The sequence below is a fragment of the Rhinolophus sinicus genome, chromosome 2 (genome assembly GCF_057876585.1).
Source record: "Rhinolophus sinicus isolate RSI-liver-muscle chromosome 2, RSI-T2T, whole genome shotgun sequence".
Classification (NCBI taxonomy): domain Eukaryota; kingdom Metazoa; phylum Chordata; class Mammalia; order Chiroptera; family Rhinolophidae; genus Rhinolophus; species Rhinolophus sinicus.
In genome coordinates this window covers 13592304-13618980 of record NC_142502.1, presented here as the reverse complement: position 1 = coordinate 13618980, position 26677 = coordinate 13592304, and the positions used below count along the sequence as shown (strand labels likewise).

Below are 26677 nucleotides of genomic sequence, written 5' to 3'. Positions count from 1 at the left end.
AATAATTTCATCTCGATGATTAGAATAGAGCTAGTTCTGGGCTTTGAGATGGCATGTGTCAGTCATCGGGAAATTATACTTCTGTAAACATGTAAGTGCCTGAAAACCCCAGATGTGTTCTTGTAATGAGAAGGAAATCTCAAAGATAGAGCCCAAATCATGAAATGATGACAGCTCATTGATTGATGTACTCAACAAACAATCACTTAGCAAGCATTGCTCCACGTCTGTCGTCGTAGCCAAAACAGCCACAGAAATCAAGTGCAGGAAGATCCCAGAACAGTTTTGTAACTTCAACCTGTTAAAATATGAACCTGGACTTCTCTGATACTGCTCTAGTTTAGAATGTTGTTCCCTTTAACTGTGACACTCTTAAAGAAAGACATTTTCTAAAGCATACTGATAATAATAATAATACATCGTCCAAGTTAATTTATATGGAGAGCTTTGCTTTTGCAGTGATCTGTAGAACCCCAGAAGAGTAATGTGGCAACTGGTTAAGTCCTGTTTTCCTCCTTTGAGGCCAGGGCCCAGTTGGGGGTGGGCGGAAGTTGCTGTGGAAGGTGTGGACGCGTGGATCCAGGGGCGAGGTTAGCCTGTAGCTAAGCAGAGAGATGGAGACATAGTCAGGAACATCCCAAATTCGTCATGGCAGGGTTAATGAAGAGTGTAAAATATTAGATTGAACATCGGGGGTACCGACCAGGAGAGTCAAGAGAAATTGGACAAGGAGCAGGACGTGGAACTGGCAGGGTGGTTCAGGAATTCATTACCAGACTTTGGAGTTGGGAAGGGCTCATGCTGGGTTTATGAGAACTACTGGTAAACTTAGGAGAAAGAGAAGGATTCTGTGAGATCACCTGTTAACTTTATTTTTGTGTCCCCTTTTCACTTGTGTTCTTGGGTTTAGTATCTTAAATTTCTGGATCAGCTCTCAGAGAAAATGAAATTGGACCAGGTGGCTGCTGAACTTGGCTTTGACATGCGTCTGGATGTAGTTTTAGCTCGCACGGAACAGCTGGTCCGCCTCGAGAGCAGTGCAGTCATTGAAAACAAGACTATCGCCCACAATTTACAGAGAAAGGTAGGGGAGATTGAAACTTGCTTGTGTTGAGAGAAGGAGTTTCTGAGAAACTTCAATATTGAAATGTAGTTTATCCCCACCATATTTACCAATGTGGCTAGGAAACACATTATAAAAATATGTATTTAGAATCTCTATTTCAAGTCTGAAGGGATGGTAAGTGCACTGAAGATTATGCTTAACTGAGTAATAATGACCCAAAGTAACAGCTTAAACAAGTAGAAGTGTTTTGTTTTTCCTTTTCTCACATGAATTCTTGGAGCTAGACAGCTTAGGGCTAATGTGGCAGCTCTAAGTTTCAAGGAACCAGGCTCATTTCAGCTCATTAATCTCCCATTCCTAGGGTGGTCCATATCCTCAGTTCAAAGTGCTGCCTGCAATCAGTATATCTGAGTTGTAGAAGGTTGTAGAAGAAAAAGGGATGAAGAAGAAGGATGCAAAAGAGCAGGTGTGAGCTGTCTTTTAAAGGAGGGTTCCCAGAATTTGCTATGTGAACTTGTGTTTATATCCCATGGTCAGACTATGTTCTGATGGTTAAATCTAGCTGCAAGGGAGGCTTGAAACTGTAGTCTTAACCCTGCTAGCCATTTGCCTCGCTAGAAAAATGTACTGTTTCTATTACTATAGGAGAAGAGCAAAACTGGGGAGCATCTAGCAGTCTCTGCCTTTACAAGCTCTATTGCACTAGAAAGTAGAGAAAGGAGACTAGCTGACTTTTCACTCACTCAAAGGAAGCATTAGAAACTGTTTAGACTAAATGAATGAATGGGCAAAAAGGATAAAAATATAATTATTAGGTATGTAATTATTGGTATTGGGGAAATGAAAAGGAAAACACATATGTGTCCTAATGATAGTTCTTAGGAGAAAATCCTATGGTAGAATTACAGTGCGCAGGCTATGTAATGAGTCACGTTTGGGTTCTTAATTTGGCTCCACCAGGCTTTGTGACCTTGGGCAAATTGCATACCTCTCTGTCTCTATCTCCTTATATTTAAGATGGGGATGATACCTACTTCAAGAGGTTGTAAGTTTTTAAATAGTATTTTGAACTCTTGGCTCATAGAAGATGCTCTATTCACATTTGACCTCCTCTCCATTCCTCATATCTTTGGGAGTGTTTTATTAAAGAAAGCAGACAAACCCTGTTACCATCAGACACATTAAATTGAGCTATAATTCTTTGTGACGTTCTCCTCAAATAATCGAATTTTTTCTCAATATCTAACACCATTTCTTCTTAAGTATTATGTAATTATTAAAATTACTGGTGTACAGACTTCCCAGTGTACATTTGCAGAAGAGTGGAGTTTGATATGATGAAACTCAAGGAAGGGAGTTTAGGTAGAGAAACATTAAAAGGGCCTTGTTAAAATAGGTCTGGTCACTGCTGTCACCATTAGGCAAGACACTCACCCCGGCCCCCGTTTCAGTACGTCCTTCACTCCTCCGAAAACTTTACAAATGCGGAGTCTGTAATTAGGGAAAATGTGACAATCTTCAGCTCTAATATTCTATAATTCCACATGATTCTGATACCTAATGTTTGCAACAGATGAAACAGGTTTCTGTACTTAATATTTCTCTCACTAATGATGCCATGTGACGACCAGAAGGATTTTTTCCCCCTCTCTTAGAGTCCATAGTCTTTTTCTAAAACTCACTATAATTTCCTCCATTAAGTTTAATTGTCAATGATAAATGCTGTTTGAAGACCTTGTTCTCTGCTTGGTTTGTGAATGATAGAGGCCAGGCATATAATAAAGACACCAATGAATGAAAACTTTCTTCAGGTCTCTTCTAGCTCTAAGATTTTAGCTATGTAAAGAAAGCTTTCTTTAAAATCTCCTTGGTATAGCTTACTTTAAAAACACATATCAACTATCATGTTTGGTGTCACTCAGTCTGGTTCTAAGGGTTTGAATATAGTTAGCCTAGGTTTTTGGTACTAATTTAAACCCTATCTTCTTTCAGAAAAGACCAGGGCAATTATAGTTGCCATTGGGGTGTTGGAGAGGATTTTTTTCTCTTCGTCTTATTATTTTCTGCTCTTGATAATCCCATTTTAGTCATTAAAAAGGTGATCTTACATTTGTGTTATAATAATAATGAAATTTATATTTTATTACTTTTATTATTACATAGTGTTGGAGGGAATCATATGTTGAAAGCCTACTTCTCTGTGCATTTTCTGTGGCTCTTTTGTCTCAGACTTTGCAGCTCAAAATTAATTCTTGGAAAAAATAGGACTAAAAAATATAATCACGAAAAGGAATCCAATAACCTTTTTTTTTGATAGTTTAGACGATTAGTTTTACTGAAGTGTGAATAAAGATCAATATGATCTGAGTAATTTATTCATATTTACTGACTGTTCAATTAGTATTTAAAAAAAAACAACCGTTTGTGTCAAACCAGCTGAAGACTCAGAAAGAAAGACTGGAGAGCAAGGAACTGCACATGAACCTCCTGCGGAGGAAGATAGCCCAGCTGGAGGAGGAGAAGCAGGCGCGGACAGCCTTGGCTGTGGAGAGAGATGAGGCCAATCTCACTGTACGGAAGTTACAGAAGAAGGTGGAGAGGCTGCAGAAGGAGCTGAGCGTGTGTCGCGAATCGAACACTGAGCTCAAAGCCAAACTGGCTGACACCAGTGAGCTTAAGGCAAGTGCTCAGCTTCCTTTCATTGTTGCTTTTTGCTAGTTGATGTAAACGTTTATGGAAAAGAGTGACAGCCTTATCACGGAGACACCAGGGGAAAAAAAAAAAAGGATGAGTAACTTCCTCTGATTTTCTAGAGTTGTGGGAAAAGTGCAAAAAGTACACACACCAGCATATTAGGTCCATTTAGTGTCTCTTCAGTGTTTGAAATGAAGCTGTAGTGGCTGTGTGAAACATCAGTCAAAAAGGGGGATGTTCAGTAATGAAAAGAAAAACACTTGTTGAAAGTGTGGGCGACCGTGATATTAGGGATCATGTGGGGATTTATCATGTGGGAATTTGCTTTGGAAGAAATGAGACAGGAACCTGCTGTTCACTGGGGAGAGTCAGGCAGGCCCGGTGTTGAGTGTCATACTCTGCGAGTTGCTTTGTCCCTTGTGAGGTGGGTGGACAGATCGGGGAGACGTGCTTCCGGGGTCGGAGGTGTTCAACTGCCAGTGAATACAGAGAAGAAAGGCATTGAAACTTAAAGTTTAGTCAGAGTATTCAAATGCCATGTATGTGTGTCACTGGCAATAATATGTAACTTCACATGCCCGCATCCTCCCTGGCCCCTTGGCGTGTCATGAATACACAGGACAGTAACGTCCTGGTTCTTTGTACACAAGTACTCTGAAATGGACTTCCGGAATGTTTCCAGAACTGGAAACAAACCAGGAGGGAAAGGAATCTGGGATTAAGCCAGCCCATGAATATGTGTAGTGGGGACAATATTTTAGAAGATATTTTCCACTGTAATTTCCCTCCTAAGTAATTAGTTCTTTTGCTCTGAAGCCCTTCTAAGTTGAGGCTTATTTCCCTAGAGAAGGGGAGGGCAGACAGGACCCAGGGGAGGGGACTTATTAGAACACAAGGGAAAGGATCTGAAGGGGTATCGTGTGGGGAGGGGATATCAAGGTAAGTATCCTCAGTGGGCCCCCACCTTACACCTGACTTTTGGGAAGTGTGTGTACTGAGGTAGAATTTCTGGTTAGCATGCAGCTGCTCCCACCCTGCCTGGAAGGGCCCGCAGGAGGTGCCGAGGCAGGGGTGTAGGTTGCACCCTGATTCTGTTTGCACTTGAGGGGGATATGGAAGTTACCAAAAGTTGCATGCTGGAGAGCTCATGGCAGCAGGTGGGCTGACTCTGCATCAGAGGCTTTGGGGCAGGTCCCCTAAGCTATAATCCAGGGGCAGTTACAGCCAAGCCTTGGATTAGTAAAGGCCAGTGGCCAGGCCTTGACCTTGATCAGTGAACCCTCACAGACTTCACCAGTTAGATATCAGATACAGGGTCAGCTTGGGGACCAGAGTCACCTCTCCTAACACCACAAGGATTTTCCTTCACCCAGACACCATCTTAGGAAGAAGAGAGGGAGAGAAGAATCCTTGAAAGATTGAGAAATACATGAATGACAACAAATTTTATACCAGAGGAAATACAGTTAGTTACAAACTACCATCTGTTCTCACAGCTTGGGACGATGGTGATGGGAGTTGGTTTCTTATTTCTAAAAGACGGCATATCTTACCTGAAAGCCAGCGTGCTGGGACCTTGCACTGGCTGTTCCTGATCTGTAGGATGGGAGGTGTGTTGATCTCCAGGCTGGATGCCCACATCCCATGCTGTGGGGGCACAGGAGCACTGCTTTGTTGGAGAGAACAAAGGGCCACTAAATAACTTTTAAAGGAGCCAGAGAGAGAATTAAAGAAATGGAAAGCAGCAGTAAGACAGTTAATAATGGGTGAAAATCCTAGAACAAAAAAAGAAAAGGAACTTCACCATTATAGCCCAAGTGTAATATAGACCTTTGAAAATGAATCATAGGTTGGTTTTGTATCTCATCAAACTTTTCTCTTCTCTTTATTGTTTGCTTTTTTTCTACTTCATTTTGGTTTATTTTGTTGTTTCTTTTCTACCTTCCTGAGATATGCATCAGCTCGTTAATTTTTAGTTTTCTTCCTTTTCTAATACATGATTTTGGAGGCTGGCAAGTTCAAAATTTGCAGAATGGGCCAGCAGGCTGGAAACCCATATTGCAATTCAAGTCCAAAGGCTGTCTATTGGCAGAATTCCCCCTTGTTCAGGAGGAGTCAGTCTTTGGTTCTTTTCAGGCCTTCAACTGATTGGATGAAGCCCACACACATTATGGAAGGGCAATCTGCTTTACTCAAAATCCATTAATTTAAATGTTAATCTCACCTTAAAACACCCTCATGGAAATATCCATAATAATGTTTGACCAAATATCTAACCACTGTGGCTGACACATAAAGTTAACCATCACGCAGTTCCTTTTTATGGCTGAATAATATTTCATTGTATGGATATATCCCATTTTGTTTATCCATTTGTGTCTGATGGACATCTGGATTATTTACACTTTTTTGGCTATTATGAATAAGGCTATTTTGAGCATTTATATGTCTGTTGCAAAACATGTTGAATGACCTTGACTCCTAGGCTATCCAAATCTCCCTCTTTAAGACCCATGCAGTGTATTTTCCCTGAATTCTAGACCAGGAAAAAGTAGACCTTTCCTGATGAACTTAAAATTAAATTTTAGCTTGGCAAGCAAAAAAAAAAAAGTATTGTAGAAATCCCCTTTTGAAAGAAAAGTGTTCTTTCACAGATTTCTCCTCCCTGTGTTGAGTCAAAATAATTTTATGATAATATTACCTACATATGTACAAATATAACACTACATAGGCATTTTTTGTCGTATTACATTTTTACTTATAAAACCCAAAGCAATTTAGAAACCAAAATGAAGTATAAAAATAGAATTAAAGAAGTAACAATATTCAATCAGCTAGATTATGTTAGTTTACTAAAATCACCATTAATAAGAATGTGCGTGGTGCCAACTGCATATGGTCCAGGTTCTTTTGATCTTGGCATGCCTATAGTTTATGTAGCCTTGGGGCAGAGGCACTTATTCTGCTTTGTGCTTTATTTTATCACTGCAGAAATTTGGTACATACACCATGAACATAGTTTCGCCTTCACTTGGCATTATTTATGCATTAACGCTGCCTTCGTTCTTTTCTCATTTACCTAGGGAATTAAAGTAGAACTCCTAATCAGAGTAGACGTCATATGCATAAGTGCCAACGCAGGCTGTGCAGTCGTCTGGCAGAATTCCGGAGGGTCTGAAAAATACTTTGTGTAGCTCACATAATGCCAGTTGCTTCAGAGCCTGCACTGGTGATGATTCATCTCAGCTGAATATATTGAAACACTGCCATCGTAGCAGTGGTATAGACAGGACAGATGTTTCTTCCTTTCTCACTGGAAAGCAGTGTGGAAGTAGACATTCCATACTTAGTAGGATGGCTCCTTGGCCACCAGCCACCCTGGCGTGTTCCGTGTTTCTGCTTCACCATCCTAGCACTAGCTTCCATCCTCAACACCCGCTCTTGTGCAAACTGGCTGCTGGGACTCGAGCCACATTCCAGTCACCAGGAGGAGTGAAGGTGGAAGGACACCTTGGATGCCACTTTCCAGGAGCAATAAAACACTTTGTATCTCTCCATTGGCCAGCACTAAGTCCCTGGACCTCACTTAGATAAGGTCCGCCTGAGAAATGGGGTTTTACTCTGTGCAGCATGAAATAAAGGGAGATATTTGGTGGAAAGCTATCAGCTTTCAGCCTGTACCATGTGACCTGATCTTAGTAGGGATTGGTGGCCAAAAAATTAGAAGTCAGACAATCCAAAACTAGTGGAAAGCCACTATTATCTTCATTGGAGTCCCATGAGGAGACACTGAAAGGGAACAGCATTCTTCAGCTATCAGCAGAGATCTCTCCTACTTGCTAACTCTCTCGATAATCTCCACAAAAGATAGCTTCTCCCCAGGCTCCTTCTCCACTCTAGGACTTTCTCCAACACAGCCAGTGCAGCCTTTCTTTATATGTTTCCCCCAACCTACCATCTTGGACTCAGCTGTGGTTGTGTAACTCCCTTGACCTTGAATTGCTCTGGGACGTCCTCAATTTGAACGTGTGCGCCAAGTAGAATCTGTAAGGCGGAACCTCCTGGGGGGTGGGCTGGTCAGGGAGTGGAGCCGTGCTCAGACTGCAGAGCTGAACACCTTCCTTTCATTTCTGCCATGGTTTCCTCCTGGTTAAATCCGTGTGGTTCTCTTTAGGAGGAATGGAGCATCTGTGTGGCCCATGGGGAGACCCTTCCTCTTGGCTGTCCCACCCCTTTCCGAGGGCCTGCGTGTGGTGCTCCCGCAGGGTTGCATTTTCAGTGCAGCCTCTTGAAAACCCTCCAGCTGAAGAACTCAGATCCTCTGGGAGAGTCAACACATCAGGTTTTAAATGTAATCCCTTTCTCTTTCAGGGCCTTTGACCCCTGTAACATGAGGGAATTCTTTCCCTCAGGAGGCAGAGAGGGTGTTCGTGAGAAGGGAAGCCCACTGAGAACCTTCTCCATCCTTGCGGGGGTCTGAGAGGCACATCAGTGTTTTTGATGACCCGTTGTGTCCCACTGGAAGAAAATTAGGGGCATAGTCTCTTACTGATCTCTGGGCCGGACATGAGAAGCTCCCTTAGGAGGATAAGAAACCAGTGTCACCCCACCCCACTCCCAGGAATCTTGTTTTCTGGGTATGATTTAGGAGGCCGAGGCCGGCCGTCACCACCAGCACCACCACGGCTCCCAGTTCTGTCCTGGTAGCTTGGCTCACAGCTCCAGTACTTGCTCTTGCTCCTTGACAACAAGAATTCAAGCAACCTTCAGGGTTGTGATAAAGTCTCCTGTTTTTTCAGAAATTCTTGGCTATACGTTCTTCTCATTAAGACTGATTTGTGTGCTTCTGGCTCTCCAAGCTGTGTTCTGCCACCTGTGGTGGAGAGCCCACTGTAAATGTTTTTCGATTCTTAGCAGAAGAGCTGAATGTACCTCCTCTTATGTTAATCACAGGCTCGAATTCAATGCACCAATCCCAGCAACTTCCCTGTTTGCCACATATTTTCTCTGCACACGAAGAAAATCTCTTTGTTTTAAAGGGAGAAAACTTTGTTTGGAAATTGATATTTATTTCATCCATGTAATATCCCCAATTTGCAAAATGTTTGATAATCTAAAGAATATATTACTTAGGGCAGTTTATGTAATTTATAAATAAATATACATGATATGCGTATATTCAGAAATTTTTACTGATAGGATCCATGATCAGTACATCACGTGTGTATTGATCATGCATGAGAAAGTTCCCTTTCCCAACTTTGTGTTTTGAAACATTTCAAATCTGTGGAGCAGTTGCAAGAATAGTATAACAGACAGTCTTTTACTCTTTACATAACGATTCATGTAACAATCGTTAACATTTTACTGATTGCTCTGTTTTGTCTAATGGGTGGGGGTCTGTTTATTTTTGCTGAATCATTTGAGAGTAAATTGCAGACATAATGATACTTCACCCCTAAATATGTACCAGGTGTTTCTGAAGAACAGGTGCGTTCTTGTCTGTGACCACTGTGCAACTGTCAGATGGAGGAATCAACGCTGAGACAATACTGTAACATACCGGTGTCTAATATACAGTCAACATTCAAGTATGGGTTTTGGTAACTTGGAATCCATGAATGATCACCAAGTCAGTCCCTGTGGACCTGCACTTAGTGGGTGGCATTTCCTTGTCTCAAGTGCTTGCCCTACTGGTGACATTTCATTGGCTAAAAAGAAACTGACTCACGGTCCCTTCCCCCGCTGTTGTTGGCACTTTATTTCCTGCCTATTTCCCAAGCTGCTGCGGTTATTCTTACACTTTTTTGATAGCAAGTCCCACAGCAGCTGTCAGTTTCCGAAGGGATTGCCTCTCTCCTGAATGGAACCAGTTCAAAAGTTTTGAACTTGTCTAAGCATGTCTACCATCAGCTCCTCTCTGCCTGGAAAGAAATTTAGTTTCTTAAGAAGTTCTGTATGTTATAGTAGATAAAAACGCATTTCTAGTTCAGGTATTTGATTCAGGTATTGACTCAGGCTTCCTCATTTAGTGAAGTCACACAGGACATTATAAATCTGATTTTCCTCCATGTCATATAATTCCAATCTTAGAATAGTTTCTACCATTCCTCTGACTTTCTAGAGGTATTGGAGGAAACGTCAGAGTTTAGATCTGGTCAACTTGTGCTCCTTGCACCATAATTCTTATTCAGTCACAGTGAAGACACACTGTAAATCCAAGACGAGATAAAGATTTAAATCTCTGACAGTAGCTTCTAAATAGAGTCTATGTAAGTCACAACCATCCAAAATCCTTCATCAATAAATAAGCAGCAGTTCAGCAACTAAATGATAAGAGAGAGATATACAAAGAGGGGTTTCATTAATCAGGAACAGCAATAGTTTTAAGCATTGACTCATTTCTCTTTGTCTCTTATTTCCTGGCTACGTGACACCTATACCTCCCCACAATTTCCTCACCCGCCAAGTTTCTTCAGCAAGCGGTTCCTGCAGCCTAGTTAGTATAGACTCTGTCACCTTTGTCCCTACTTGTCTCTCAGCTCTTTATCATGTAGCTCAATTTCGTCTTTCAGGTTTTCTTCTTCCCTGACACTCCCCCTGTTGCCCAGATTCTGTTGTAGGAACAATAGGGTGGGAGTAGATGCAGCAAGAAAACATCCTTCTTAGGAAGAAGGGATGGGATGGAAGGGAGAATGCAGCAAACACTTATTAGATGGTTTCTTTTCTTTTATTACTTTCATGCAGAATTTAAAAATTATTTTCAACAAAATTGAAACAGAAAATTATAGTTTGTTTCTGTGAGACTATGCCTGTAGGCTTGTCTGAATTGTTAGGAAGCTCGGAACTAAATTCAAAGCTCTACTGGTTTTCACTTGTTCTTTGTTCATTCCATATCCACTTGTTTATTTGTTTCAAAGTAAATTATTTTGAGCTTTTAAAAAGCTTCTTTGTGAGTATACTTTCTACTGATAGCTTTATAAAGATATAATTCACATACCATAAAACTCAGCCTTTTAAAATGCATATCAGTGTCTTTTTTTAGTATCTTTGCAGAATTGTATAAACATCACTGCTATCTAATTTCAGAACATTTTCATCACCCCAAAAAGAAACCCCGTACCTGTTAGCAGTTACTACCCATTTTCCCTGCCCACCAGCCCCTAGCCTTTTCTGATGTTTCATATAAATGGAATCATATAGTAAGTGGTCTTTCATGACTAACTTCTTTCCCTTAGCATAATGCTTTCAAGGTTACCTCATGCTGTAGCATGAATCAGTGCTTCATTCCTTCTTATTGTGGAAATATATTCCATTGTATTTATCTACTCATCAGTTGATGGATATTTGGTTGTTTTCATTTTTTGGTGATTATGAATGAATATGCTATGAACCTTTGTATACAGGTTTTGTGTGGACATAAGTTTCAATTCTTTAGAATGTGTGTACCTAAAAGTGGAATTGCTGGGTCATATGTTAACTTGGTGTTTAACATTCTCAAAATTGGCAAACTGTTTTTCACAGCAGCTGCACCATTTTCCATTCTCACCAGCAGTAAGTGAGGGTTCCTGTTTCTCCACATCCTCACCAATGCTTGCTGTTGTCTATCTTTTTGATTATAGCTATCCTAGTGGATGTTAAGTGGTAGTTCCATTCATATTTATTTTTAATGGTCAGCTGAAATATTTTGTGTCTAATTATGCAAACTACCTCAAATTCTTTTTTATTGTGGTAAAATATACATAACATAAAATTTACCATTTTAACCATTTTTTTTTTTAATTTATTGGGGTGACAATTGTTAGTAAAATTACATAGATTTCAGGTGTACAATTCTGTATTACATCATCTATAAATCCCATTGTGTATTCACCACCCAGAGTCAGTTCTCCTTCCATCACCATATATTTGATCACCTTTACCCTCATCTCCCACCTCCCATCTCCCTTAACCTCTGGTAACCACTAAACTATTGTCTGTGTCTATGAGTTTTTGTTTCTCATTTGTTTATCTTGTTCTTTTGTTGTTTTTGGTTTATATACCACATATCAGTGAAATCATATGGTTCTCTGCTTTTTCTGTCTGACTTATTTCGCTCAGCATCATACTCTCAAGATCCATCCATGTTGTCACATATGTTCCTATATCATCTTTTCTTACCGCCGAATAGTATTCCATTGTGTATATATACCACAACTTCTTTATCCATTCATCTATCGAAGGACATTTTGGTTGTTTCCATGTCTTGGCCACCATAAACAAAGCTGTAATGAACATTGGAGCACACGTGTCTTTATGTATAAATGTTTTCAGATATTTTGGGTAGATACCCAGGAGACGGATTGCTGGGTCATATGGTAATTCTATTCATAATTTTTTGAGGAACCTCCACACTGCCTTCCATAGTGGCTGCACCAGTCTGCATTCCCACCAACAGTGTATGGGGGTTCCTTTTTCTCCATAGCCTCTCCAACACTTGTTACTATTTGTCTTGTTGATGATAGCCATTCTGACTGGGGTGAGGTGATATCTCATTGTGGTTTTTATTTGCATTTCTCTGATGCTTAGTGATGTTGAGCATTTTTTCATGTCTATTTGCCACTTGTATGTCCTCTTTGGAGAAATGTCTCTTCAGGTCCTCTGCCCATTTTTCTATTGGGTTGTTTGTTTTTTTGTTGTTGAGTTTCATGAGTTCCTTGTATATTTTGGATATTAGCCCCTTATCGGAGGCACTGTTTGCAAAACTCTTCTCCCATTCAGTTGGTCGCCTCTTTATTTTGTCGATGGTTTCTTTTGCTGTGCAGAAGCTTTTAAGTTTCGTATAGTCCCATTTGTTTATTTCAGCTTTTACTTCCATTGCCTTTGGAGTCAAATTCATAAAATGTTCTTTGAACTCAAGGTCCATAAATTTAGTACCTATGTTTTCTTCTATGCAGTTTATTGTGTCAGGTCTTATGCTTAAGTCTTCGATCCATTTTGAATTAATTTTGGTACATGGTGACAGATAGCAATACAGTTTCATTCTTTTGCACGTGGCTATCCAATTCTCCCAGCACCATTTATTGAAGAGGCTGTCTTTCTTCCATTGTATGTTTTTAGCTTCTTTGTCAAAAATTATCTGTCCATATTTATGTGGTTTTATTTCTGGGTTCTCAATTCTATTCCATTGGTCTATGTGTCTGTTTTTCTGCCAATACCATGCTGTTTTGATTTAACCATTTCTTAAGTGTACAATTCAGTGGCATTAAGTACATTCACAGTGTTGTGCAACCATGACCACTGTCCATTTCTAGAACTTTTCATTATCCTATGCTGAAACTGTGTCATTAAACAAAAACTGTGTCATTAAACAATAACTCCCCAATCCCCCCTGCTTCTGGTAACTTCTAGTCTACATTTTATCTCAATGAATTAGCCTATTCTAGTTACCTTCTATAAGTGAAATTATACAATATTTGTTCTTCTGTGTCTGGCTCACTTCCCTTAGTGTAATATCTTCAAGGTTCTTCCCTGTTATAGTATGTATCAGAATTTCATCCCTTTTTACTCAAATTCTTTTTGTAAGCGGATCTGGTATAATTTTAAACACTAAGCTAATAAAGAAAACATGCCTCACACGCCAGGATGCTCAGTGCTTTGGCTTTAAGATTCTGGGGCAGCTTCTTATCTTAGAGAGAGACACCCCTCCTGCCCCCTAGCTTGCCGTGGAATGGTCTGGCCATCTTTTGCCTCCCATCCTCATTGGTCAAGTCAGAAGACATTTCTTCTGAAACGTTGCTGATGTAGATTTTCCTGACAGCAGCGATGAAGACTTGCTGAGGGGGTTTTAGGCGGGGCTTCCTTGTGGTGAAACACTAGCAGAAGAGACATTTTGCTCTTCCTAATATTTCTAAACCAGGAATAATCCTTTGGTAGGGGCAAAAAGTACAAGTTGCTTTTGCCCAGGGAGCTCGTAGAGCCTGTGTGTAAGTACCAGCAGGCTTTATGTGAGGATTTAACTTCTGGAATCATTCTCTCTACCATATTATCTCATTGATTTCCCAAATAATGGTACTCCAATATGTTGTTTATAAACTATAACTGTCGTACGACATGTTTGTCCAGAACATATGCTTGGCAAAGTCTGTATAACTGGGATGGATTCCATTCTTCATTCATAAAAAAGTTATTAAGTGAATTCCAGTGACTTCTGATGAGTCTTGTTTATACCGTTTTCCTAAATAAATATCAAAGGCATTATCAACATTCTCTTGACTTCTTAGATTAAAACTTTGGAACAGACCAAAGCCATTGAAGACCTAAATAAATCCAGAGACAAACTGGAGAAGATGAAGGAGAAAGCTGAACAAAAGCTACTATCTGTCAAGTCAGAGCTGCACACGGCAGAGCATGAGGCTAAGGAGGATAAAGAGAGGGCCAGGAACGTGATAGAAGTGGTAACCAGAGAAGTGAAGACACTGAAGAAATCTCTGGAAGAAGCAGAAAAGAGAGAAAAGCAGGTGGGTAGAAATCTGGTGACGAAACCCTCTTATTTAGAAAAAATAGGACAATTCAAAAGCTTGATCATTATTCATACGTGTCTTCATAAACCATTTACAAAGCTTTCAGTATCATTTCAACATCTCTGCCTGCTGTCTAGCATCTCTTTGTCATTAAAAGATCCATTATGATTTACTTTGCTAAGAAAAGTAATTCACATTTTCATGGCACGAAGTATAGGAAAGAAAAAGACGTTCTTAACAAGGCAATGGAAAGCCTGTGAGAAGCCAGGTTCTGGTTGTGGAGAGGTTTTTTATTATGTTTGCCAATTGCCTCTGAAGTCTGCATTATCCCACATCTAAGGAGGGCTTCAGCCTCAGGAGGTCAGGATAAACCTTATCTCCAGCAGAGATCAGTTTCAGAAAAACGGTCCCGAATCTCAGACAGTGGCACCCAGACTTGATGGCCGACCGAACCCAGATGTAAACCATAAAATAGTACTTATTTGCTCGCCGGTTGCAAGGAGGAGAGTTTTATCTGGTGAGCACATCAGGAGGTCAGGCATAAAGAAGCATGTACCGGGCAGCCTGACCCCTACTGCTTTTGGCTCTCATCACTTTCCGAAGCGCAAAAGGGCGTAGAGTGGACTCTGATCCTAGGATATTTTTTCTCTTCGGCTGCCTCTGCTCTGGCTCATGTGTCAGGCAGAGTTGAGGAAGGCCAAACCATGAGTGAGTTTTCTCAGAGAGAATCTGCTCCGCAGTTAAGAGTTCTGGTCATATTAGAAAGAACGGGAAAGTCTGAGGACAGGAGACGAGGCTGGAGAGAGTGTCACGTTTCCCAAATTGGACTCAGCATAGGAAGAAGGTTGGGAAGCGAGTGACCACATGGTGGGACTGTTTGGAAAGCAATTCTGGATGCAACATCTGTCTTCAAGGTAGATCACACCTTTTCTAAAACGGAAGGAATCTCTAGTGAGGTGTTGCCCAGATATCCCTGATTATTCTGCTTCTGCTTTAGCCGAGAATCACCAACCAGTCTATGAGAATTCAAAGGGGTGTAGGCTCATTTCAACCATTGTATCCAGTCCTCACCTCTTACCCCTTTGCCCCCATTTTTCCTTTTGTGATGGACTAATAATAGTCCTGGAGAGTCCAACGTTACGGATTGTGAGGTAGCGATCTCTGTGATGTGATTTGAGCATCATTTAGAACCCTCATATTTTCATCAACTCATACTTTCTTGCCATTTGTTTTTCCTTTAGTTTAAGAACTGCATTGCCCAGTTAACATTCCAGTGCTAAAGTGCTTATCACCCATGGGCACAACCATACCAACATTTCTAAAGCACTTCCTAGCATGCAGAGCATATTCATGGCCATATTTCATTTGATCTGAATTTCAGGGCAGCCCTGGGAGGTAGGTAGATGGTTATACCTACCCTGGAAGTGAGAAAATGAACTCTCAGTGAGGTCAGAGTCTCTTTCATGGTTGCTTAACTTTGATAGCCAATACCACGTTGATTGGCTCATCGGAAAAGTGGCTATGGAATCACTGATGGTTGGTGCCTGAAAGGACTTGAGAGGTAATTTAGTAGGCTAGCCTTCTTATTTTATAAACTAGAGAACTACAAGGCTACAGAGAGTAAGTAACTTACCTACCTCATGCACACCTGCATTTTCCATAGTTTTTTTGTTGTTGTTGCATTTGGCCTAGCAGTAGTTGATACATTTGCTGTCTCAGCTAATGTGTTTTTGTTTGATATTACAGCTGGTGGACTTCAGGGAGGTGGTTTCCAAGATGCTGGGCTTAAACATGAGTAGCCTTGCTCTTCCTGACTATGAAATCATCAAATGTCTTGAAAGACTGATTCATTCACATCAACATCACTTTGTCACCTGTGCCTGCCTCAAAGCTGTGACTACCAGGCAAGATAGGCACCCAGAAGGCCACCTAAGAATTCTTCATTGAGCACCATATCTCTTGAGGGATATGAAGCTAAGAGAAGGGACACAATGTGCTCAATGTCACAAATTCCCTAGACCTTTGATATTTGATCAGTGGGTGAATATTATATACTTTGGTGATAGGGTGAGAATCCATTATAGGGAACAAAGAATCTGTAAGACGCCCACCGTAGATAAATGGTCGGCACTAGAAACACCTATTATTTCATTTGCCAGCACTTCGGGCCCCAGAAGAATCCCACTAGGTTGCGTATCTAGAATGGGAAATGGCGGCAGGAAATTAACATTTACAGGGTGTCTATTATGAGCTGGGGGTTTTACTACCCAATTAATTCTCATAATAACCACCTGGAGAAGCTTTAATGTTTTTGTTTTACAACCTCTGTGGGGCACAGCGAGGGTGTTCCCTACCCAAGGGTGCAGTTGGTTTGTTACAGAACCAGGATGCATCAAAGGCCGTCTCTTCTCGGTCTGCTATTCCACACTCCTTCAGTTTCTCCAAATCCTCGTGATTCTGGTGAAAATTGTCTGCACAAAGGAAGGAAAACATCCATGCTATCAAGAATTGAAGTCCAGAAGTAACTGAGGTTACTTTACGATGTCTTCCAAAAGCAATACACCTAATTATTTGGCCAAAACATGAATGGTCTGAGGCCCTGTAAGAAACTTACCTGTTTTAAATATTGCTCCCAGATTGTGTTTGGCTGTAGTTTTTAATATCTGAACAGGACTGATCTCAGTACTTTAAAAATGATACCTTTAACATGAAACCTATAAGACGGAGAAATCCTACAAAGTTTTACTCAGCAATATATCAAGTGCATTCACAGCAAGGGTACTTTTTCAGGATTAGGATTTTCTTATGAATTTCTCTCACTTTCTGCATTCCTTTTAAATTTCTATTTCACAAATTTTTTTTCAGAAAATTATGTTCTTCACTGAGAAAAACGTGTTACTCTTCTGGGCAATTATCTGATTTCTGCCATATGAAATTATTTTTTATAGTCCCTGAAAAAAGCATTGGTGTCTAATTAAAGGAGAGGGAAAAAAACAGGTTACAACCAAGCATGAAAACTCTAGAAGGAAGGAAATGAGGTTGGCACCTATAGGTTGGGTGACAGTCCCCACAGGGATTGCCGCCAGGGCTGGGTCATCTCTGCTTGGCTTCCTCCTTCCTGCGAAGGGACAGTATGGAGTAGTGTTTTGCAACTGAGTAAACACACCTGTCCAGCCCTGACTGAGCTAGGTCTGCAACAAGCAAAGAGGCAGCCTCGGATTTTCCCAGGGGAAGGCCTGCAGTCTCTGGAGGTCCCCTCACTGCTCCAAATGCAGTGGCTGCTACTCCGGACCCACCCTCAGCCACAGTAGAGGAGGTGATGTCACCTTTGGGTCTCTGGAGGACGGAGTGGCCCAGAGGCTGTGCTTCACTCAGGCCATAGAAAGCTTTCGCGGTGAGGGGCCTGGGGGGTGGGAAGCCTGTTTTTTGTACATTGTCTCTGCGTTCATTTTCCAAATACAATGTTTAATAAACTTTATTTATTTTCTCTGTAAATTTGTTTTCTACATTATTCAAAGATACATTTAATAAGTCATTTAAAAACTTATATTATTTTTGCATTTTTGACTTATCATTAATTATGTTTCTAGATCCATGTAAGAGACTAAAAGTGGTCCATAGTGATTAGTACTGTACTTTATTATACAAAATTACAGTCCACATATCCGAATATATGTTTGTATGTTGTTCCCAATGTATGATTCCAGCATATATACAATGATTTTTAACACATGTAGAAATATTAAAAACGTTTGAATGTAATCTTTAGAGATTTCTGGTGGAAAGGGTATTTGGGATAAGAAAAAGAAATTCTGTCAATGTATGTAAACCATATGCACATTAACTGTTTGTCATTTGGACAAATTGAAAATCCCTTTAGTACAGCCCTTTCCTTTCTTGGTAAAATGCCAGTTGGTTGTTGACTTTTCCTCTGTGGCGTTCATTCCAGATTTGGCAGGTCAGCTTCATATTTTTGTTAGATTTTATTCTTCTATACTATCCACTTATATTTTATGTTGTCCAATAAAATGAGTTAGGTTGCTGTGACTAACTCTTCTACCAAATACACTTGAGTGATAATGCTACTGAGGTTATTATTCTTGTCATTCCCTGAGACATTTATATATGTGCATGAAGTATCTGAGGGAAAAAATTGAAACCTGGTTTGTCTACATTTCTGATTTTACCTTATAGTCTGTCTTCCAGATGAATAGCGAGTCATTCAAGGTCAAGGGGTGGTGGGCTGAAAAGCTGGTAAAGAATGTCTATATTGTTGTTATTGCAATTATACTTAGGACTTGGAAATGGAGTTTAATTTTCACTGGGGAAAATTTCGTGGTTACATAACCTTTGGGTAGGAAGGTTCTGTCCATTTTATGTAGTAGTGATCTTATCCACCTTATTGCACACCCCACTTATCTTTTCACCAGCAAGAGGGGTCTCTGTGCTTCTCTTTCCCCTATGCAGCCGCCATACTGTTATTCCTTTACCTTTGTGTTAAAACCGTCACTTTTTTGAGGCTCCTGCTAACTGATACGTAACTTTTTTCTGGTCCTCATTGAGATTACCTACTACTAATATCCTGTCTATTCTTGCTACTGCTGCAAATGGTTCATAGGTGTTTTCACCCCCACTGAGTATTGCCTTCATGTTGTGGGACTTTAATGCCCGTAAGCCAAACCTATGTAACACCGTATCTTTAGTTTCTTGGCCTTCTCAGCTCTCACACCTTTACCTCCTGTTGCTTCAGCCACTCACACCCTAGACTGCAGTTTCTAGAAATCCAATTTACACGACCTTAAGCCAAAGAGAGAATTTGAGGGGCTCAATTGAAAGACTCAGGGGTAACAGCTTCAGCATGGCTAGATCCACGGATTCAAAATTGTTATCTGGATTCTTTTGCTTCTTTCCGTCCCTTACCTCTGCTTGATTTTCTTGTCTTTGCATGTTGGTCTCACTTTCTCCTTCTGCCCAGGGGTTCCTTCACGGTGCCAGGAAAGAGGGTCACAAGCAACTAATCAGTCTTTTCCAACTCATGAGCTGAGAGAAAGCAGGGCTCTCTGCCTTTACCATCCATGGAAGAAATCTCAAAGAAGAGTCTGATCTCTTCCTGGTCATATTGCCATCTCTGAACTCACCGGTCTGTATCCCATGCCCACCCTTGCAGTGAGGGTGGGGTGGGTGAGGCTCCAGAATCACATGGAATGACAGAGGGCAGGTTCCTCAAAGGAAGAGAAGCTGGACACAGCACACATCTGTGACGCATGGTCAAATGCAGGGTCTTCTAATCACCTAGACCTTCTCCACTTCTGAAATCTTAAAATTTCCATAACCTCTTATCACCCCACACCTCTATTATTTCTTACTCCCAAATAGCTATTCTTTGAGATTTTATGGTCCTCAGATTTTGTCACCACTCCTAGCCTTGCCAGTTCCCACTCCATCCGGAGCCCGTGTAGATATTACTGTTCATGTCTTCAATGATTCTCTTCCTAGCACCTTGAATTCTTTGTTGCCTTGCCATTGTGCCCTCAAATTTGAATTAATCCCAACTACAAGTGTTTCTGCTGCTTTTACTGCTCCACTGAATAAGACTGGAAGAAATCGTATTAAAATCACAGCTAAGTTGCATGGCAAATTCATGGTCTCTGATCTCATTTGAGCTCTGTACGAACTGGTAATCCTTCACTGTTTTTCTGGTTAAGTCTCACCGTCATTTTCCAAAACGACCATTGCAAATATTCTTCTCTGCCTCAAGGCTCTTCCTCTGTCTCTTTCTTCTTCACTGTTAGCAGATTATATCATCTCCTATTTCACCCAGAAAATAGAAGCCATTGCAGGAAATGCCTTCAATATCAGAGCCTAATAGAGACTGATATGTGTCCACACCCAACCTTGCCTTTTCCCCCTCTTCCTGTCTCAGGTCTTTTTCTTCTATTTGGCCGCTTTCATCCTCAGCAACTTACTTCCACCACTTATTTTCTGCTCTCTAAATTGTTTTCAATCCCACCTTCATTAGTGGCTTATTTCCACCAGCATTTAAATATGTTTAAATCTTTCTTGTTTAAAAAAATCACTCATACAACTTCTACTTAGAGTCTTATTTCTCTCCCTCCTCACAGCTGAACCATTTGAAAGTGTGGTTTATAAAGCTGTCTTTCTGGTCTTACTTTCCATTTATTTCCTCCTTCATTGCAACCTGGCTTCTGTCTCCACTCAACCAGCTCTCACATCTTTGTTAGCAAAACCCTGTTAATTTTCAAGTACTTATATTACTTGATCTTTCTGAACATTTGAAACAATTGACCATTTCCTTTCTGAAACATTCTCTTCCATTAACTTTGATGATGTGACATTCAACTTGCTTTTTTTCCTGCCTCTCTGGGTGCTTGAGTTAGATTATTTTAAGGTTGTAGGAAACAAAAATAAAAGGAGAGATTAATGTAAGGATAAGCATGGATGTAAGTATGGATGGGAATCTTGACCTGACTGAACTCGGGAAGAATGGTCCTACATCCTGAGAAGGGGAAGTTAGTTGAATATAAGAACTGGAGTACCCTGTGTGGCTCTCACAGCTGGTACAGCTGGGTTCCCTGACACATTCCACCAATGCAGGTTTTCTGTGATGCCAGGTGACTCAGATTCTCTCTGCCTCCGCTTCTAGTGCCTCAGCCGATGCCCTTATCACCTCTTCACTCTGCTTTCTACCTTTCGCTTCTACTTCTGCTTATTCTGGGCTGCCCCTTGTCTATGTTTTCTAATACATCCTGGCTTTTTTATATGTCTTTCCATTTCTGCTCCCACCATTAACTGCTCTTACTGTTTCTCCTCCAGAGGGAGGACCTGATAAGTTGCATCTGTCACTCTTCAGTGTGAGGTACCCCTGTTGAGCAGCACTTTTGCACCATGTCACCTTGTAGGCCAGTGACAAGCCTGTAGATTGGTTTCCTTTAGAGCAGGCCCCCATTTCTGGTCCAGTCTACTGGGGTCACAGGAGTGGGATCTCATGTCTGTCTCTTGGATGTAAGTGTTCCATAGGGGTCTGTCCTACGTCTCCTTTTCTCACACTTCTCACACTCTACAGTGCATTAGCCTTGTGACCGCAGGCAAGTTACTTATCTCTCTGTGCCTCCGTTTCCTCCTCTGTGAAATAGAGGTAATAATACTTACCTGTTATGGATTGAATTGTGTCCCCCCAAAAGATGTAGAAGTCCTATGAATGTGACCACGTTTGGGAATAGGGTTCTTGCTGATGATCAAATTAAAATGAGGTCATTAGGGTGGGCCCCATCTAATAGGCCTGGTGTACTTATAAAAAAGAGGACATTTGGACACAGAGATAGACACACACTAGGGAGAGTACCACGTGGAGATGAAGGCGGAGATGGGACAATGCGGCGATGAGCCAGGTAATGCTGAAGACGGACAGTAAAACTCCAGAAGATGGGAGAGAGAGAGATCTGTCCTCACAACCCCCAGAAGGAACTGGCCTCCTGAATGAATCCTTGACCTCGGACTTCTGGCCTTTGGAACTGTGAGAAAATGAATTTCTGTTGTTCAAGCCACTCAACAGAACTTTGTTAACGCAGCCCTAGGAAACTATACACTGTCTTACAAGATTGCTGTAAGGAGTAAATAACATAAAGAATTTAGAAAATATCTGTTGCAACATCATCATGTGCAGCTTTCCCCAGTCCCGCTTTCTTACTTTCTTACAGATTTTGTTCTAAATGTGCAATGCACCAGACCCTCGGCATCCAAATTCCCATTTCAGGGTCTTTCCAGGAAACCTGACCTAAAACAGATTCATTCATTCTCTTTGCAACCGGTTATAAAGGTACCAAACCATTTTGACATTTTCCATCATGTGGTTTTATCAATCAATCAGTCAATAAGTATTACTGATCACTTGGCAGTATAGGACCCAGAAGAAACAAAAACAATAAAATGAAACCTGAAATATGTATGACTTACAAGTTAGTTTTCTGCTTCTTTTCAGAATTCTCTAGAGATTCATAACTAGGTTGTAGGATAATGTTGAGTACCAAAAAATATTTATTTTTCCATTTCCTGTCAGTTTCAACAAAGTAGCGTACAGAATAAATGCTACTCCAAGTAAGCAAGAAGGGATTTATTATACGGTATTAAGTGGCTTACAGAATCATGTGAGGGCTGAAGAAACAGACTTGAGGTTGAACTTTTCATAGCAACTACCAAAGGCGCACCACAGAACTAAACCACCAAGACAGCTGCTGCTACTTCTACAATCAGAAAGCCAGTGGATCCAGAATCCCATCGACACTCCCAAGGTCTAGGCGCCACCACCTTCTGGGTGCCTCCCCTCCCACTGCTAATCCAGACCTCACTGTATGGGCCGGGAAATGGAACCCTTGTGCCTGCTGTGGATCCTGTGACCATATGCTGGGTCCTCTGCTAATGATGCCACAGAAAACCAAAAGTGTCTACCACATGCTTGCCAACAGAAATAGAGGTGGCAGTAGAGATGTAACCACTGCCATTTTCCTGGTCTCATACTTGGTCACCTGACTGATGAAACCCAAATTACACTGGAATGTTTTCTCAAGAGATCCTGGGAAACACAGTATTTACTTTCCAAATGTCGAAGGCACAGAAAGGCATCCCAGAACAATGTTTTCCACACTTTTGGACATACTTGACTGTAAAATTTGTTTGACTCACACATATGTACAGTCACATTCATGTCTACCTGGAATAAAAGATTCACAAGGCAATGAGATGGTCCCTGATGGCTTCTAGTCTAGTGTCTGCTGTGCGATTCTGCTACTCTAGGCTCTTCCACTCCATTAAGAAATGCTGGTCTTGACCCACTCAGTTCATTTTATGACTGACTAATGATGGCAATTGGCAGTTTGAAAAAAATATGGCACTACCAGAAGGCAGAAATGGATGTTGAGTGCCAATCCACAATATCCACTCTACTGCACTCTTTCCTCCTCTGTCCCCGAATTAACAACAAAAAGGATTTAAGGCTGCTCACAGGAGGGCCTTAGTAATATGATATCGTGTACAGTGGACTGAGGGTCAAGAGAGTGGGTTTCTAGTCCCTGTAGTGGCAGTTTCTCCTTTTGTATAGGAGAGCAGGCTAATGAACCAATTGACACTTACCTGGGAAAAATGAGAAAAAGCGTGATTGGTACCTTGTGATCTTTATAGAGGATGGATTAAGCTCACATGCAGTCCTGATGGCAAATGCACTTGTGAATCAACTGTGGTACTCCTGAAAAATATTAGTTGGCTTTCATTCAGTTCCTGGTTATGCACGTAGGTGTGCAATCCAATGATTCATTCTAAGAGCATGACTATGCATTGAGTGTGAAGCATATGATTAGTTCACCTGCCCCATGTCTGGAAGGCAATTGTTAATGTCACCCTTAAGGTTTGTAAAGAATTTAATCCCTTCATGTAGAGCTTTTAGTAAAAGCTTATATTTGCCAATGATTGAGGCTTTCAGTAAGGACTTTTTCCCTAATGTGGTGTAGATTGGAAGGTAATTGGTTTAAAAAAAAGAAAAGCCTATCGACAAGGCAGAACAAATAAACATTTAACAGAGGCCTAATCTATGCCAAATGGTGTCCCAAGCATTTTCACCTACAGTAACTCACACAATCCTCACAACAGTTCTTAAAGGAGGATTTAGGAGTCTCATTTTTATGGATGAAGGGCAAAAAATGTTAAGTAATTAAAAGGGTCTCAGCAAGGTCTTTAACCGGTGGAAGAATGTGGAGTTTGTGCTCAGTTCTGGCAGACTCATCACAGCTCTTGCTTTTCCTACTGTACCAGAATGTACTGCTTTCATTATTTGTTCAGGGTGAGTATAAGTGAAAAAGACTCAAAACAGACTTTCTTAGGAAGACTGAAATTCTTATATTTCAAAAAAAGAGACATTCTAATGGGTACTTAAGCTGCCCCTTTTATTGAAAAGTTTCCTAAGCCGCATCTTGCTCTGTGTAGGACCTTGTTATCTACAAGCAATAGGGAATTGTGAAGATTTTGTGGTGTGTGTCTGTGAGCATCATTCTAGTTGCACCATATCTTTTGTGATTTCCTTTTGCTAGTGTTAGTGCTTAAATGAACTGGAAGGATTTTTAAGTAACAGAAATGACTCCTCTGGGCACCTCCACTTTGTAAACTTTGTAGCCTGTCGTGTATGTGGGGCTTGAGTCATATATATGGCGGCAGCAGTGTGAGGACTGCTAAGCTTCTAAAACACACACCCCAAATCTACAAAGTGTTTATGCCTCTTTAAACTTTTGATTCTTAACTCAATATTTGTTTTTGAATTTTTCCTCTTTTAGCAAAAATACATAAAATTAAGTCAAATGTTAGTGTTAAAAAAAAGCACACTTCAATGTGATTCTTCACCCAGGCAATTTGATTTTATTACCCTCAGTACAGAAGTTGAGCTGACATATAAGGTGATAGGTTATGTAATATATGACATTGGGGGACATGGTTCACCTACTTTTGAGATTAACATTGCCTTTTTTTTTTTCCTGGGCACATCACATAGCTGATTTAAAACTTTCCTTTGATTATTTCTTATACGAGGTGTGATCAAAAGACACAGTGAATGTTTAAATAAAAAAATTGTTACAGTAAAAGACACATGGCCATTAATTCCCCTCAAAACACTCCCTCTCGCTTCGAACACACTAATTTCATCATTCTTGCCACTTTCTGAAATAGTTTTGGATGTCTTCTTTCATGAGTGTCTTTAGTTGTGCTGTCGTGGCTGCCTTGATGTTCTGAATTGATTCGAAATGTTTACCTTTCATGGTCATTTTGACTTTGGGGAAGAGCCAGAAGTCACACAGTGCCAGATCTGGTGAATAATGTGGGTGAGGACACTAATGTTTTTATTTGACAGTAATTGCCATACCAGAAGCGATGTGTGACATGGTGCCTTTCCATTGTGATCACAAAATATGGTGAATGCTGCTGCCGAGTGCCATGCAACGGAAAGACAAGGATCTTTAATATAGGAAGCGGTGCCTGAAACCTTAGTAACAGTGTGTGACAAGTTTCAACTTGTTTGGTGCAGTCAGTTTGATGTGAGCTGTAGATGAGAGAAGGTGTGCTTTAAAGTGTGCTGTAAATCATCCTCCATCGTGGCAGTGCTCCGTGTCACACATCACTTCTGGTATGGCAATTTCTGTCAAATAAAAACATTATGGTGTGTCCACACCCACCTTATTCATGAGATCTGGCTCCCATGAATAAGCCAGGCACTGTGTGACTTCTGGCTCTTCCCTAAAGTCAAAATGAATCAGGGCATCGAAGCAGCCATGACAGCACAACTAAAGACACTCATGAAAGAGACTTCCAGAACTGCTTCAGAAAGTGGCAAGAAGGATGTGTGTGTTCAAAGTGAGGAGGAGTATTTTGAGGGGGATTGATAACAATGTGTCTTTTACTGTAATAAATTATTTAAATACTCACTATTTATTTATCACACCTTATAAGTTAGCTAATGTATAGTCGATGTGGAGTCCTTAGAAAGTCCTCCACAAAGGTGATGGACTACCGAGGATGCTTCTCTCAGAGAACATGCTCAGTAGCAAGGGAAGGGCAGTTTCCAAAGTTCTGAAAAGCACTTAATCTTCATAATACTAGTTACCATTTTTTTATGCATCTGAGCTCTTTGTAAGCTTTATCTAATATTTCCCTGAACTCTCTGAGGCAGACATTGTTATTAGTCTCATTTTAAAGCTGAAGAAACAGTCTAAGAGAGGTTAGGTGACTGGGGTCAGATCACACTGCTGGCTGCTTTACCCAACGCCTTTCCTCCTGTGCTTTTCCACCTCGTCCCTGGAGGAACTCATTGTCAGGCCTGGAGGAGGTGGGTGCCTGGCAGCTTGGGCCGTGTCTCAGTGAGAGTGGGAACTGTATCTGCACATGTGTATTAGCCAGTGACTTGGAAATTTAGGGGAATTGGACATGGAGGAAAGCCATCTGCTCAGCAGAGATCTGTCTCTGTGTTGACAGGGGCCCACTCTGACTCACTGGTTTGGGAATTAGAATGACCTACTTCAACTTAATGTTAAAGGTTGACTTTTAAAGACATACCACTGTCACTGCAATAGGGACCTCAATACCATTTGTTTACAAGTCTGAAAACATGGGGATTAAGAATATAAACTTTGGGAGTGGGCGGTTGGCTTAGTGGTTAGAGCACAGTGCTCAGAATACCAAGGTCGCTGGTTCGATTCCCACATGGGCCAGTGAGCTGCGTCCTCCACAACTGGATTGAAGACAATGACTTGACATGGAACTGATGGGTCCTGGAAAAACACACTGTTCCCCAATATTACCCAATTAAAAAAAATAATATAAATTTTGGAGATATACTCACTGGACTGTCATCTGAACCCTA

At 40.9% G+C, this 26677-nt stretch overlaps 1 protein-coding gene across 4 annotated transcripts in view; it reads left to right on the top strand.

Annotated features, from left to right (window-relative positions):
* Nucleotides 1-23015, top strand: part of CCDC170 (coiled-coil domain containing 170) — an 88057-nt gene extending 65042 nt beyond the window's left edge. For all 4 annotated transcript variants that reach the window (XM_074333710.2, XM_019735451.3, XM_074333711.2 and 1 more), the window contains 4 exons: nucleotides 911-1084; nucleotides 3503-3745; nucleotides 14023-14259; nucleotides 16009-23015. In XM_074333710.2, coding sequence (XP_074189811.2) covers nucleotides 911-1084; nucleotides 3503-3745; nucleotides 14023-14259; nucleotides 16009-16209 — 855 coding nt within the window. In that variant the 3' untranslated portion in view covers nucleotides 16210-23015. The remainder of the gene's footprint in view (nucleotides 1-910; nucleotides 1085-3502; nucleotides 3746-14022; nucleotides 14260-16008) is intronic.
* The last annotated feature ends 3662 nt before the right edge of the window (nucleotides 23016-26677 follow it).